General features: G+C 46.6%; 1 protein-coding gene across 4 annotated transcripts in view; it reads left to right on the top strand.

The window, feature by feature from the left end:
- Positions 1-139: 139 nt before the first annotated feature.
- Positions 140-16382, top strand: part of CEP89 (centrosomal protein 89) — an 85154-nt gene continuing 68911 nt past the window's right edge. For 2 of the 4 annotated variants that reach the window (XM_040410539.1, XM_040410542.1), the window contains exons 1-5: positions 140-276; positions 1028-1134; positions 1925-2083; positions 3004-3178; positions 10530-10653. In XM_040410539.1, the coding sequence (XP_040266473.1) occupies positions 238-276; positions 1028-1134; positions 1925-2083; positions 3004-3178; positions 10530-10653 (604 nt within the window). In that variant the 5' untranslated portion in view covers positions 140-237. The remainder of the gene's footprint in view (positions 277-1027; positions 1135-1924; positions 2084-3003; positions 3179-10529; positions 10654-16382) is intronic. The other 2 variants (XM_040410540.1, XM_040410541.1) reach the window with 2 other exon arrangements.

The raw sequence follows: 16382 nt of genomic DNA, 5'->3' as shown, positions 1-16382 counted from the left end.
GTCTTCTCGTACCACGGCCATTAGTTTTCCTTGCGAAACTTTTCCCCCTGTCAGCGACGCGTCCGGTTACTAGGGACACGAGTATCGCACACGCTGATTGGTCAGAACGTAAAGGCTGGCCAATGGGAGGAGGCGATGATCCCAAGGTGTCCCTGAGGAAGCGGCTGTTGAAGAGACTGGGAGAGACTAGGAGATCTTGTGTGGAGAAATAACGGGCGCCCCAGAGGACGAGGCAACATGTCCTTCCCGTTCAGGAGGCGACGAGACAACCAGTTTGTGAGTAGTAGTTGTGGTCGGTCTGGTGGACTGGACGTGAGGCGGCTTCCTGACATGATTACCTGTCTGTCCTCTGCGTATTGATGTCATGTACTGTGTATGATAACGTGTCATATACTGTGTGTGATAATACTAGTGATAACGCGTCGTGCACCGCGTGCGTCAGCGCGTCGTGCCGTATACCGCGTGCGTCAGCGCGTCGTGCACCGCGTGCGTCAGCGCGTCGTGCACCGCGTGCGTCAGCGCGTCGTGCGCCAGCGCGTCGTGCCGTATACCGCGTGCGCCAGCGCGTCGTGCCGTATACCGCGTGCCGTATACCGCGAGCGCCAGCGCGTCGTGCCGTATACCGCGTGCGTCGTGCACCGCGTGCGTCAGCGCGTCGTGCCGTATACCGCGTGCGTCAGCGCGTCGTGCGTCAGCGCGTCGTGCCGTATACCGCGTGCGTCAGCGCGTCGTGCACCGCGTGCGTCAGCGCGTCGTGCACCGCGTGCGTCAGCGCGTCGTGCACCGCGTGCGTCAGCGCGTCGTGCACCGCGTGCGTCAGCGCGTCGTGCCGTATACCGCGTGCATAAACGCTTCTGATAATGCGTACACCGTGGCGTATACTGGGTGCGTCGTATACCGCGTGTCATATACTTTGTGATGCCATATTCCACCTCCTCCGTGTATCCGGACGTCACATGACTCGCTCCGTTATACAATGTGTGGATGATCTTGATGTATTTTTGTTGTTTGTTTTATCTGTGCTTAGAAACACATCGCCCACGGCCTCATTCCCGCAGCTACGGTAGCTCCCCGATCTGCTGTCCCTCGCACCCCTCCCCCACGTAGCCCCAACCCTTCTCCGGAGAGACCCAGGTAGGTGTCTTTTTTTTAGTACTTCCCCCTCGTGTGCAGTCGCCTCATGTGTGTGTCTGGGTGCTCTAGGGGGGTCTCTACTTCTAGGGGCTGTATTGGACTCTACAACTGTGAGGTGAACGAAGTTCTGGTTTTAGGGAAATCCAGTCTTGTTTTTCAGAAATATCACGATTAGCAGGACGGCTTAGGCTACTTTCACACTTGCGGCAGGACGGATCCGACATGCTGTTCACCATGTCGGATCTGTCCTTCCGCTATTTCGCCGTGCCGCCGGACTGCCGCTCCGTCCCCATTGACTATAATGGGGACGGGGGCGGAGCTCCGACGCAGCACGGCGAAAGCCGGCGGACTAAAAAGTCCTGCATGTCCGACATGGACGGATCCGACATGGTGAACAGCCTGTCGGATCCGTCCTGCCGCGTGTGTGAAAGTAGCCTAAGCGTAGAGTTTGTATTATTATTATTTTTTTACCTGCCAGCTTGGGTGACTTTGTCCTGTCTTTGTCTCTCACACGAACCTTTTGCTGCCTTTTTAAACCACTGCGATCGTTTACAGCAAAGGGTAAATGTTCTGTTTTACTGAATGAAATTTTAAAAAATCCTGTTCATGTGAAGCCGTCAAACCGCGCCATTGGTGTAAAACACGTTTTCCCCGATTTCTTCAATGGGGAAAAAAAATTTCAATGAAAACCAGGCGTTTACTTCTAATGCTGCACCGATCGCAGCGCTCATGTCTTTCTTTTTTATTTTACTTACTGGTAAATAATCTTTTTTGTTTCCTTGCTCTCTAGGTCCGCTCTTGCTGCTGCCATTTTGATGACTTCTTTAACTGGTCGGACAATTGCAATACCCCAACCACGCCAGAGATCCTACTCTGAGAATGACAGCACTTACATGGACAGAACCGATCAGATCGAGCCCTACGCCACAGCCAGGGATCTGGGAATACAGTAAGCTTGGTGTCCCTTTATGTCTTACCTCTTAAAGGGGTATTCCAGTTGGTTAAAGGGGTTCTGCAGTTTTGTTTAAACTGATGATCTATCCTCTGGATAGATCATCAGCATCTGACCGGCGGGGGTCCGACACCCGGGACCCCCCGCCGATCAGCTGTTTGAGAAGGCAGCGGCGCTCCAGGAGCACCGTGGCCTTCTCACTGTTTACCGCAGGCCCAGTGACGTCATGACTAGTATCAACTGGCCTGGGCGCGGCTATGCTCCGTTCAAGTTATGCTAATTATATGGGGAACCGGCCGTGCAAGGCTCTATGCTTTAGTTGGTATGTGATTTTTGAGCTGGCAGTAACCCTGTATCTCGGACACACCCGATAAACTGAATGGGGGGGGGGGGGGGGGGGGATTTACCAAAACTGGTGCAAAGGAAAACTGGCTTAGTTGCCCATAGCAACTAATCAGATGGATCCTTTCGTTTTCCAAAGGCGCTCTGAAAAATGACAGGTGGAATCTGATTGGTTACTATGACATAGACTTCAGCTATAACTTCTGCCACTTTCTGGCGAAATTTATAGTAAATGCGGCAGTGGTACAAAGCCACACCGCTTCCGCTGAGCCACGCCTTTACTCCACAATTGTGACGTATAGGCCTTGATAAATGTCCCTCAATGTCTCTCCTGTCACACGTCTGGACGGAGCGCAGATCTGACATACTCTGGGAGGCGCATTCTTCTGTGCTCATGGCCTCCCCTCGAGTAATCCATGAGTAGCATCAATCCGTCTGAGCATTCCCCGGGCTCCGTTAGTCTGCGGATTCTCATCATGTCCGCTGATGGGAAGACCGTGCACTCTTCTTTTAGGAAATAATAAAGTGGATTGTAAATGGTCGTCCTCTTGTACTAACATCTAAAATTGGTTTAGGCAAAACTGGAAGGCGTATTCCAGTCGTGGAAACCGAAGGTCGCCGGTCATGTCTTTTGAGTTTGAGGATGACGACACGGAGGAACAGATGTCTGACATTGAGCAGGTGTCTGAGAGGAGAGATGAAAGCGCCACACAGGAACCCCTGTATGCCATTCCCCATAAGGGCAAACAGGTAAGTCCCGGGAGCGTGTAATGAGCCTTAGGTGTCCTTTCTCATTCAGCAGACGTGGCTACATTGCCGCTGCGGGGAGTGGCAGGCACTAGATCTTAGGCCATATTCAAACAGACAGTGATTTCCATCAGTGATTTTGAGCCAAAACCAGGTGCGGCTCTAAACCCAGAGCAGGTGCAGATCTTTCCCTTATACCTTATGTCTGTGGAGGCTCCACTCCTGGTTTTGGCTCACAATCACTGACCGAACACTTTGACTGGACCTGCGATGCAGTTCCCCTGCGCAGCAGGTGGTCACTGATGGGTATAAAACGGCACATTCTATTATATCATAAAGATTAGTAAGAATAGTAGTCGTGTAGAGTAATATTCCACATGGCACTTCATGTCCATTTAAAGGGCTGCTGTAGCTCTGATGCGATGATGCAGCATTGCTTTCGATTGAGGGGCTGCTTTTACGGAGGATTTACACTGGTCATAAGAATATGTATTCAGCATTTCACATTTGCCACATAAATTTCGACATTCGGCTTTCAGATCAACTCATTACATAAGATATTTCTCTAATTGAAGTGATGACAACATTTTCGCCAAGTCCTGAATTATTTTGACAGTAATTAGATAATGCAACAACATTCAAGATGAATTATTTGTACAAATCAACGCTCGGAGTCTCAAACAAATTTGTGATACAAGTTGACGCAGAGATTATTATCTAATGGCTCATTATAATCGTGGAGATACTTTCAGTTCCAGTTGAAAAATTGCATCTCTCCGTGTGCAGTGCATGTCATGGTGCTGACCAGGTTATTAAGGGTGCATCCTCAGATTGGGTCACAATTACTAGTGCAGGTCTCGGCAACCTCTGGTGCCCCAGCTGTCGTGAAACTACAACTCTCAGCATGCTTCATTCCCTATGGGGGTTCTGAGAAGAGTGAAGCGGGTATGCATTCTGGGTGCTGTCGTTTTAACCACAGCTGGAGTGCTGAAGGTTACTGTACTAGAGGGTCAGTACACTCCTCAACATTGAAGCTGCAACACCGAGAAGTAAAAGCCATGAATTTTGGAAATCACAGGGCAGATAGACACGTTAATGATATGCAAATGATGAAAAAACGGAAACAAAATATTCAAAGCATCTTACTTTATTCAGTATCAAGTATGAGCGCCACGTGCAGAGATAAGTGCGCTTACACGTCTTGGCATGCTATCACTGAGGTTTTGAATGGTTGTCTAAGGAATGCTCTACCACGCTGAATGCCCTCGGGCAAGCTAATCGCCAAGATCCGCTGATGGCAGCTCGCTTTGCAGTGGCTGATCAGTGATGTGCTCAGTGGGAGACAAGTCCATGGTAGTACAGTTAGGCCATTCAGGCTGCTCACAGTAGCACGAGCAACATGCAGCCTGGCATTGTCCTGTGGAAAAATGGCTCCTGGGACGTTTTGGAGAAATGGCCGCATCACTGGTTCCACAACCAAATCAATGTAACACCGAGCTGTTACTGTACCTAGAGGGGTTCTTCTATCCTTTATTATAACTTCACACACCATAATCCCAGGATTAGGACCGGTGTGGTCATCAGACCAATCTCCATCTATCATTGCTTCCAAGGCAAAAGTGGGACTCGTCACTGAATAGGATTCCAGCCTCCATTGCCATATTGCTGTGCACCGTGGGCCTTTGTGAGTGGTGGTGTGACGTCCGTGAACACCTGTAGCTGGATTGCTGGCTAATAGCCCAGTGTCATGCAGACGCGCTTTGGATGGTTTGTGTGGACGCTCTTTGCCGCCCTAGGCTTGGGATGTGACGTCCAGTTTCACTTGCAGTACAGAATAGATCCCTAGGCTCCATCCTTCTAATCAGACGGCCTATTGCTTTTATTTCACTTTAAAGTCTTTCTCCCACCCACCAGGACGCGCAAAATTGAACAGTACTGACATCTTGGCCTAGGCGCATAGCGATTTGCCGGAGTGATAAACCAAGGTCTCTCAGGTCAAGGGTTCTGCTCTCTCAGTTGCGACAGTGTCCTTAACTGGCACGTCAATGAACAGTAGGCGTCGCACAATCATCCTACATGACTTGCTCTGATTTTTGAGGTTTCATGTGGCTACATTTTGCTTTCAATTTGGTTTTTATGCCCGTTCTACCTGCCACAGATTGGAGCAAGGTGCTTGAAAATGTGATCATCTGCAGATCTAGCGACACTTACCACTACCTCGATTTGACAGACATAGCAGAGCTGGGGAGAGTTCAGAGGAGGGCAACTAAAGTAATAACTGGAATGGGTGGACTACAGGTCCCAGAAAGGTTATCAAAATTAGGGTTATTCAGTTCAGAATAAAGACGACTGAGGGGAGATCTAATTACTATGTATAAATATATCAGGGGTCAGTACGGAGATCACTCCCATCATCTATTTATACCCAGGATGAGAGGACATCCTCTGCGTCTGGAGGAAAGAAGGTTTGTCTACAAACATAGAAGAGGATTCTTTACGGTAAGAGCAGTGAGACTATGGAGCTCTCTGCCTGAGGAGGTGGTGATGGTGAGTTCACTAAGGCCCCTTTCACACGGGCGAGATTTCCGCGCGGGTGCAATGCGTGAGGTGAACGCATTGCACCCGCACTGAATCCGGACCCATTCATTTCTATAGGGCTGTGCACATGAGCGGTGATTTTCACGCATCACTTTTGCGTTACGTGAAAATCGCAGCATGTTCTATATTGTGCGTTTTTCACGCAATGCAGGCCCCATAGAAGTGAATGGGGCTGCGTGAAAATCGCAAGCAAGTGCGGATTCGGTGCGATTTTCACGCACGGTTGCTAGGAGACTATCGGGATGGGGACCCGATCTTTATTATTTTCCCTTGTAACATGGTTATAAGGGAAAATAATATCATTCTGAATACAGAATGCATAGTACAATAGCACTGGAGGGGTTAAAAAATAAATAAAAAATAATTTAACTCACCTTAATCCATTTGTTCGCGCAGCCGGCATCTCTTCTGTCTTCTTTGAGGAATAGGACCTTTGAAGACGTCACTACGCTCATCACATGGTCCGTCACATGATCCATTACCATGGTAAAAGATCATGTGATGAGCGCAGTGACGTCATCAAAGGTCCTATTCCTCAAAGAAGAAGACAGAAGAGATGCCGGCTGCGCGAACAAGTGGATTAAGGTGAGTTAAATTATTTTTTATTTATTTTTTAACCCCTCCAGCGCTATTGTACTATGCATTCTGTATTCAGAATGCATACCATGTTACCACCTTATAACTATGTTATAAGGGGAAATAATACAATCTACACAACACCTAACCCAAACCCGAACTTCTGTGAAGAAGTTCGGGTCTGGGTACCACATTCAGTTTTTTATCACTCATTGCACCCGCGCGATAAAAACTGAACAACAGAACGCAATCGCAGTAAAAACTGCCTGAAATTGGGTACCTACTCGCGCTGGTTTGCCGCAACGCATTCGGACCTTATCCGGACACACTCGTGTGAAAGAGGCCTAAGAGTTTAGGAGGGGCCTGGATGTATTTCTGGAGTGTAATAATCCTTACTGGAGGCGATTTCCTGATCCAGGGAGTTATTCTAGTTGCCAGATTTGGAGTTGGAAAGTATTTTTTTAGCTAGAATGAGAAAAAATGCCTTCCTCTGGATAAACACTGTTCCGGATGAATGGATGTCTTTTCAGACTCATGTCCTTGGGAAACAACTGTCAGCTGTGAGAAACTTCAATTGTCTATGTGACCCAGAATGTTACCATTCATTGACTGCGATCTTGAAAATGCTGAGACATTGGGACTTTTCATTGTACATTGCTTTATATACGTAAAGGAGAAAAAACACCTCGGCTTATTCAAAATGCCATAGCTCTTATGTTTGTCTGAAGTCAGGAAGTTGTACGCTGATATTCTGATATTTTTTTATTGATTGCAAATACAGTGAAGGAGTTTAAGCATGCATGGGATAGGCATAAGGCCATCCTTCATATAAGATAGGGCCGGGGGCTATCCATAGTATTCAGTATATTGGGCAGACTAGATGGGCCAAATGGTTCTTATCTGCCGACACATTCTATGTTTCTATGTTTCTATCACATTCCTGGCAGCTTCATAGCTTGGGCATTGTGCTAAAAACTTCCAAGAACGCCTGCGGGTCAGATATGGAAATGCAGTGCTGTTCAAATATCCTGCAAAGCCTCTCTCTAAGGCCTCATGCACGCGACCGTAGTTCTGGTCCGCATCCGAGCCGCAGTTTTTGCGGCTCGGATGCGGACCCATTCACTTCAATGGGGCCGCAAAAGATACGGACAGCACTCTGTGTGCTGTCCGCATCCATTGCTCCGTTCCGTGGCCCCGCAAAAAAAAAATAACATGTCCTATTCTTGTCCATTTTGCGGACAAGAATAGGCATTTGCGGAAGGCACACGGGCGGCTTCTGTTTTTTGCGGATCCGCAATTTGCGGACCACAAAAAACGGAATGTTCGTGTGCATGAGGCCTAATGCCAGCTATTGGTGGCTACCCTTTAAAGAGGTTGTGTCGCTTCAGCAAATAGCATTTATTATGTGAAGGAAGTGAATACAAGGCACTTACTAATGTATAGTGATTGTCCATATTGCTTCCTTTGCTGGCTGGATTCATTTTTCTATCACATTATACACAGCTCGTTCCCATGATTATGACCACCCTGCAATCAATCAGTGGTGGTCGTACTTGGACATTATAGGAAAAAACACCAGCCTATGTGCATTCCCACGGTCCCGGCCACCAGAGAGACCGGGGCTTTTTCCTACAGTGTGCAAGCATAACCACCACTGATGGATTGAAGGGTGGTCGTAACCATGGAAACGAGCAGTGTATAATGTGATGGAAAAATTTAATCCAGCCAGCAAAGGAGGCAATATGGACACTCACAATACATTAGTAAGGGCCTGGTATTAACTTTCTCTACATGATAAATGCTACTTGCTGAAGTGAAGCTGTAGAACCCCTTTAAGTCAGTGTCCGAAACAAAACCAGAGACACCCATCAGTAGGCGGGACTGTTTCAGAGCTGTTGCTCCGTGTCAGTACAGGGTAGGGCTCTGGCAGTGTGAAGAGCTTTTTCTGCCGGCTTACTGTAGGTGCTAGATGTCCATCATTGCTGTATCGTCTTTTGGCAGTGATCGGCGACCTCCAACAACTTCAGCTGTTCTGAATCTACAACTCCCAGAATCACAGCCAAGTAAGTGTGCATGCTGGGAGTTGTAGTTTCACAGCATGTCATATGGTATGTTGGTGTCTTCACGCTTACCGGGTGGTTGCAAACACACATAGGCTGGAAGTATACTCATTCACAGCTTTAATGGAGTCATTCGCATTCACACCAAAATGTTTGTGAGAATCATTACCAGACAAAGGGAGATCCTGCATTCACAGCCCCTACTAAGCATGTTCTAGAGGACTGCCAGCCGGTGGAGGTGTGCAGATGACTGTGAGAGCAGGCTACAAGGTCTAAGAGGTCTGTGAAGGTTCCCATTCATCCAGGTCATGGTATACCAGAAATCAGAGTAACTGGACTTGTCGGATTTTCTCTCGAAGGCGTTTTGCTACTCATCTGACTGGCTTTCGAATTGAGAAAGTCAGAAATTGAAACGTCATTCTCTTCAAGAGAAAGTATCTTTCCAGTTGCTCTGACTTATTACTACTGATGTGGGTTTATAGGGTTTGTGCCAAGAGATAACTTTATCTCCTATCCACAGTAAAGGGAGGTAAAGCATTTGGCCAAGGGGACCACCACCGCCGATTCATTCATTATTTTTGGGGACTACTGCTCCATTGATCCGCCAGACCTGTGACCCTTGTTCTCATGATCAGTGAGGTTCCCTGTGGTCGAATCTCTTTGATCAGAATCTTATCCCTTATTCTGTGGATCGGGGAGAGGATACGTTGATCTCCTGATACACTTTAAGCCCCCTTGTTATAAATTACCATGATGCTGTGGACGTCAGGCAGCCTGCGGGACTATTGTCCCGCACTCATATGATCATACAAATGCGGGACAATAGTCCCGCGGGTGGCCCGACATGCACAGCATCATTGTAATCTATGATGCCATGCGCACGATCAATGCCACTCCGGGACATATGGCCCGCTCACGGACTGTATATGTCAGAGGGCATACGGTCGTGGGCAAGAGGCAACATTTAAACCTAATTGTATTCTCATGTTTCTTTTCCTAAATGTGTCTTTCAGAATTAATTAAAAGCCTCCATCTTAAAAGTAAGGTGTGTTTGTAGGTGAGCTCCACAGGCACCCATACTCACTGGAGTCTTGAAGCAGAGATCTGCTCTGTGGTATGCCTGGAAGTATTAAAGGGGGATTCCAGTTATATAAAGTTATCCCTCAATCATATGCAAGTGGTTAAATATTACATTACTGCTGGGACCCCGACTGATTATGAGAATGGGGTCCTTGTACCCCGTGGCGTTGCTTCCCTCCCTGAAATGAATGGAGCGGCCAGTTGGGTATGTGCATGGGAGCTCCATTCATTTTTATGGGAGTTTGGCTATCTGAATGGAGCCCATCCACTGCTCTGTTCATATAGAGGGGCTCCATGGGGTATGGGGCCCCCGTTATGATCAGTAGGGGTCCTGACTGTAGGACCCCCTCGACTTAATAGTTATTTTCTATCCTGTGGGTAGGTCAGAACTTTATATAACCGGCATACCCCTTTAAGCTGCTCTCCAATGGCAGCACACTGCAGCCCACATCTCCGCTTCCTGGGTATGACCTGGAGTAAGGCGAAGGGAATGGGGTTATCAAAATTAAAAACTGGAAAAAATATTTTAAGAAAGGGGCAGAATGGCTTAAAAAAATATAGTACTCCCCTTCCAATTCTCCGACCCTGCCATTCTGGCGCTCCCTGGGTCCCCTGCTTCTTAGTCCTTCTTGACAATCATTGGCTGAGAGTTGTCACCGTTGTGGCCTGTGATTAGCGGAGTGGTTACACTTGTATATTAAGAGTATACAGGTTGTAAAGACCAGCCGAGGGGATCGGGAAGGATTGGAACTGGAGAGTCACGCACCGACAAGCTGAGTATTTTTTTTTTTAAACCATTCTTTTTTAAGATTTTTTTTTTTTTTTTTTTTTCCTCCAGTTGGAGATCCCTTTTCATGTGTCATGTCCATATAGTCTAAATGGGCCTTAAAGTCTTTCCTCCACACCCCACTGCCTTATGTTTTACTTGTTATGCATCAAGCTGGCCAGGACCAGAAGGCTCATCTGAAAATCTTCTGTTAGAAATAGCATTTTACTTGATTTTAAAATTACAATAAAAGAAACTTTTTATTTCCTTGCAGAAGAAGACAAAACCCCCGGAAAGAGCGGATGTGGAACGTGGACGGTCATCTCCTGAAGTCATCAATTATCCAGCAGAATCAGAGTTGCACACCACAGAAGGTCTGTTGCAGGGAGGGCGGCAGGGTACGGGCAGTGCCTGTGTTTGTATCTTCATGACCCACTGTGCTGGATATCAAGTTTAAAGGGCTTCTGTCACCCCACTAAAGTCATTTTTTTTTTTTTTTTGGCTACTTAAATTCCTTATACTGCGATATATCAATATATAGTGCTCTTACTGATTTTCGTTCTGTAGTTTCTTAAAAAAACAGACTTTTATAATATGTAAATTACCTCTCTACCAGCAAGTAGGGCGGCTACTTGCTGGTAGCAGCCGCATCCTCCTTTCATAAAGACGCCCCTCCTCCTGTTGATTGACAGGGCCAGCGAATGCGCTCGTCCTCTGACTGGCCCTGTCTGCGTTCAAAATTTCGCGCCTGCGCTGTACCGGTCTTCAGTCGGTGCAGGCGCACTGAGAGGAGGACGCTCGCTCGGCCGTTCCATCCTCAATGCGCCTGCGCCGATGACGTCACATCTACACCCGGCACAGGCGCACTGAGGAAGGAGCGGCGAGCGAGCGTCCTCCTCTCAGAGCGCCTGCACCGACTGAAGACCGGTATGGCGCAGGCGCGAAATTTTGAACGCAGACAGGGCCAGTCAGAGGACGAGCGCATTCGCTGGCCCTGTCAATCAACATGCGGAGGGGGCGTGTTTATGAAAGGAGGATGCGGCTGCTACCAGCAAGTAGCCGCCCTACTTGCTGGTAGAGAGGTAATTTACATATTATAAAAGTCTGTTTTTTGAAGAAACTACAGAACGAAAATCAGTAAGAGCACTATATGTTGATATATCGCAGTATAAGGAATTTAAGTAGCCAAAAAAAAAAAAAAAAAGACTTTAGTGGGGTGACAGAAGCCCTTTAATGTAAACTGGTCATTATACTGGTTTACAGTGAACTACCTGCATTCTCTGATGCCCTGAGGTAGCGTATACTAAGTGGCTTCTTACACCGATAATTGCAAGGCCACATCTTTGCCCACTGATAACTACAGTCCGCCAGGATTTGCCTTATATCGAATGGTATGAAGCCCAAATTACAGTGCCATAAAGTACTCAAATTACGCTCCTTGATAAAAAAAATAATGCACCCAGATAGAAATGTCATATTACTGAAAATGCCTCAGGCAGATATGTAAATGGTTAAAGGTGTGGTCCGATTAGACGCTGTGTCTCGCCACAAGAGGCCCTAAAAGTGCTTTTCCCTCTGTCCTATAAAAAGACTCTCAGAGGCTACTTTTGGGTTGTCTACCTCTTGGTGAGAGATCGTTGACTACTAGTCATGCCTCTACGATGCACTGAAAGAAGCAGGATGGTCATTTCAAAGACTTGTTGGGGGCAGTAGTTAAGTGAGGACACGTGCACACATGGAGAACAGGCTCTGCATGGTCCAAACAGGATTGGTTGATCGGATGACAAGCATAAATGCCTCCTACAGTTTGGTTATCCACCAATTGGACACAGTTGGCCCCTTCATTACACACCCTTGTCTCTGCCAAGAACATTTCCAGGAGCTTAGTAGGAGGAAACGTGGTGTCATAGCGTTCATTACGTGTCCCGCGATTGACAGCCAGCCACCGCTTTGTTTGCAGTGGTGTCATGAACGAAAAACCTGAATTGCTCCGTACTAGAACCGTATCAAGCGACAAATCCAGGTTCGGTTTCAATCCCACTAGAGTTGGGTTTGAGTATGGAGGCCTCGTGATGAGCACTTCAATTCGGCCTTTGCTATGGAGTCACACACTGCCCCAACTGCTGGGAGCCATCGCATACGACAGTCGGTCACCTCCTAGTAGTGATACGACGACACTGACGGAGATATGTGCAGGACATCCTGCAGCCACATGTGCTCCTCTCATGGCCGGTCTGACAACTGCTGCTGTGATGATCTGCGGAGCCATCGCCTACGACAGTCCGTCACCCCGAGTAGTGATACGAGGTCACTAACAGTGATAAGTGCAGGACATCCTGCCGCCACATGTGCTCCTCTCATGACGGGGCTGACAACTGGCATTTTTCAGCTTGATAACGGATACCCACACACTGCAGGGGGTTCCCAGGATTGTCTCCTACTGATTACAACTCTGCTGCCAGTTACCAGCATTTATGGGACCAGCTGGGATACCAGCTTCACCAACCTACAATTGTGCAGGATCTACAGGCCCAGCTGTAACCTCTGAAGGCAAATGTGCTGCAGGATACCGTGCTGAACCTGTATGCCTCCATGACCAACTGTATCCTCTTTTATCCAATCTAGTATCTCACCTGGTATCCAGGCTAGAGGCCGTATGTCACCTGGTATCCAGGCTAGAGGCCGTATCTCACCTGGTATCCAGGCTAGAGGCCGTATCTCACCTGGTATCCAGGCTAGAGGCCGTATCTCACCTGGTATCCAGGCTAGAGGCCGTATCTCACCTGGTATCCAGGCTAGAGGCCGTATCTCACCTGGTGTCCAGGCTAGAGGCCGTATCTCACCTGGTGTCCAGGCTAGAGGCCGTATCTCACCTGGTGTCCAGGCTAGAGGCCGTATCTCACCTGGTATCCAGGCTAGAGGCCGTATCTCACCTGGTATCCAGGCTAGAGGCCGTATCTCACCTGGTATCCAGGCTAGAGGCCGTATCTCACCTGGTATCCAGGCTAGAGGCCGTATCTCACCTGGTATCCAGGCTAGAGGCCGTATCTCACCTGGTATCCAGGCTAGAGGCCGTATCTCACCTGGTATCCAGGCTAGAGGCCGTATCTCACCTGGTATCCAGGCTAGAGGCCGCTAATGGGGGTACTAGAGCCCCCTTTCATTTGTACAGGTTTCCCCAATATTCTCCTTTCTCTAATATTGTGACCTCTTCCCTTTATCATCATTACAGTATCAGTGCGTGTATATCAACTGTAACCGAATAACCGCTCCATATGGTTATCTAATAGGTGTATACAATTTCGCAATATTTCTTCTCCTCGAGTAATATTAGGATTTGTCAGTGGTCACAAGCTATGAGTAGTGGGAATTTTGGCTGCTCAAAAAACTTTTGGGGAATTCCCCAGTTAAATCTAAACTAATAATGTTCTCCGGGTCGTATAACTGAATGACTACAATATATTGATCTCGAGACCATGAGGAGTGAGATGGGTATTTCTCCTTTAGGTCTGGAAGCATCGGTTGTGTTAGATTAATTAAACCTGCAGCTTTTTCTAAATGCCATGGCAATTAAATCTTGGAAGACCTTTACAAGCAAAGTATCATTTACCTGATTGATTTGACAAGGAAAAGATCAGTCTCTCTATTCTTGTGTCTCTGCCGCCAGACGCTATAGATTTCCTGTCGTGTCAATTTTTTATTTTTTTTAATTTCAGAACGCAGTTGTTGTTGTTTTTTTGTGTCCTATGTGCCATCAAATATTATATTTCAGACCGGGTTATAAACTATTCATTAAAGAGGGATGTTGCGTTTGGCACAGGCCCCTACATGTACACTGACACAATTTACTGCTAGTAGAGACTGTTAAGACTATGATATGAAATCAGTGTTTGCAGTTAGAGAGCTTATTATTCTGGCTCCTTGACCAGGTGTGCTTTTCTGTCCTGACTCCGCAACCAGGTTCTAGCTGTCCTGACTTCTCCACCAGTTGCCTGCACCACTCCGTCCTGGCTCCCCGACCAGGTTCTTGCTCCCTGCTGTCCTGACTTCTCCACCATTTGCCTGCACCATTCCGTCCTGGCTACCACTCCGTCCTGGCTCCTAAATCTAATCCTACGCCTGTGATCTGCTTAATTATGTATAATATTTCCTGTGAATCACATAAGTGTCTGGCATTGACATAGCCGAGCATAACACACGGGTGTGGGGGAGGGGTTAGTCAGGACAGCAGGGAGCAAGAACCTGGTCGGGGAGCCAGGACGGAGTGGTGCAGGCAACTGGTGGAGAAGTCAGGACAGCAGGGAGTAAGAACCTGGTCGGGGAGCCAGGACAGAGTGGTGCAGGAAACTGGTGGAGAAGTCAGGACAGCAGGGAGTAAGAACCTGGTCGGGGAGCCAGGACGGAGTGGTGCAGGCAACTGGTGGAAGAGTCATTACAGCAGGGAGTAAGAACCCTGACCAGGTTCTTGCTCCCTGCTGTTCTGACTAACCCCTCCCCCACACCCGTGTGTTATGCTCGGCTATGTCAATGCCAGACACATATATAATTCACAGTATATATTATACGTAATTAAGCAGATCACAGGCGTAGGATTAGATTTAGCTCAGACATTTGTGATTTTTTTTAATTTTATTTTCCCTGCTAGAAATGATCATTTCTACAGCGATGAATCCATCATAAATTGTTTTAAGTTGCTTATTCAGCCTCCTCCAGCAGCGAAGGACAGTAAAAAACATAATCATTTACGATTCTGATTAATCCCTCTCTCAACCTCTTCATCAGAGATCTTCAGCGCTTCTGTCATTTGTAGTTTGCTGATGAAATGCTGCACTTATAAGATTCATGTGTCCTGCATTTCAACTCGGTTTTATCTGCCGCGCTCCTGCAGAAGGGAAATGTTGAGACCCATCAAGTTATAGCGGGGGAAGGACAAAGGGCCAGAAGATACAGAACACAACGCTCATGGCCGCTCTGCATCGAATATACACTTACTAAGTTAGTTTTAGCATGAGAGGCGAGAGAGGCGCTCATAGGGTAATAGTTTCTTGTTTAAAAAGAGGTAATGGTTATGCTCACCTTTTTGTGTTGTGCAAGCATAGACACAACACTAGTGTAGGCGGGTGTTTAAGTGGTGGTCGGTGCTGCCGGTACCTCCTCTATCCCACCCGACCTCCAAATATTCACACAATACAGTAGCATAGTTTACATCATCCTTAAATGCACCCCCCCCCCCCCATTACCTTTTCATAGCACATTGCCAGCATCCACAACCATGGTTACTTTTAACCATGTAACTGCCAATCCTGACAATTATCACTGCTCCTCCATATACAATCCTTGGTTCGTTTGCAAGCATTTGTGCACATACTTGTGTGTGCACCTCTGTATATGTATGTGTGCACACACAACTGTATATGTTCATGCCCATGGACGTTCTCTTGCACACATGTAGTTCATGGATTGATTTTCATTTATTATTTATTTTCTATGTTTATACGTATATGTACATTTATTCATTTATATTTATATTTTATGTGATTTATCACCCTGTATATAAAATTGGGTGACTCAAATTCATTTATCAGCAATTTTTATCAATTTTTATTGTTCTTTATCGTTCGCTATAAACTGCTACTACAATCTGCGAAACGATCAGCTATCATTTTAATATATACATATATCTATCAATTATGATTACTATCTCTAGTGAGCACATCTATGACTGATTTACGTCACATGATTTTATCTCCAATCCTCAAACTACACATTTTGGTTATTATCGCTATCATTGCTATTATTATCATATGTCTTTGTTCCTTTTACATAATACTGTCATTAAAATAAAGTATTAATGAGCAGGCACTCTATTTATAGGCTCATGGGAGGCAATTTTATTAAATAAATGTTAAAATAGAGTTCAAAATAACGAATATTTGGTATACATAATTCATATAAATAATTTCTAGCAGCAATATCAATATATAAGACAATTCATAAATAACAGCAGTATCAATTGATAAATACGATTGGAGGATAGCAGCAGCGTAAGCAGCAAATAGTTAATAAATAAAATAAAATATTAGCAGGAGTATCCTTTAAAATGGAATTGATGGTATTACCAATAATT

This window comes from Bufo bufo, chromosome 10, assembly GCF_905171765.1.
Source record: "Bufo bufo chromosome 10, aBufBuf1.1, whole genome shotgun sequence".
NCBI classification, from domain to species: domain Eukaryota; kingdom Metazoa; phylum Chordata; class Amphibia; order Anura; family Bufonidae; genus Bufo; species Bufo bufo.
This window is presented reverse-complemented; position numbering and strand designations above follow the sequence as displayed.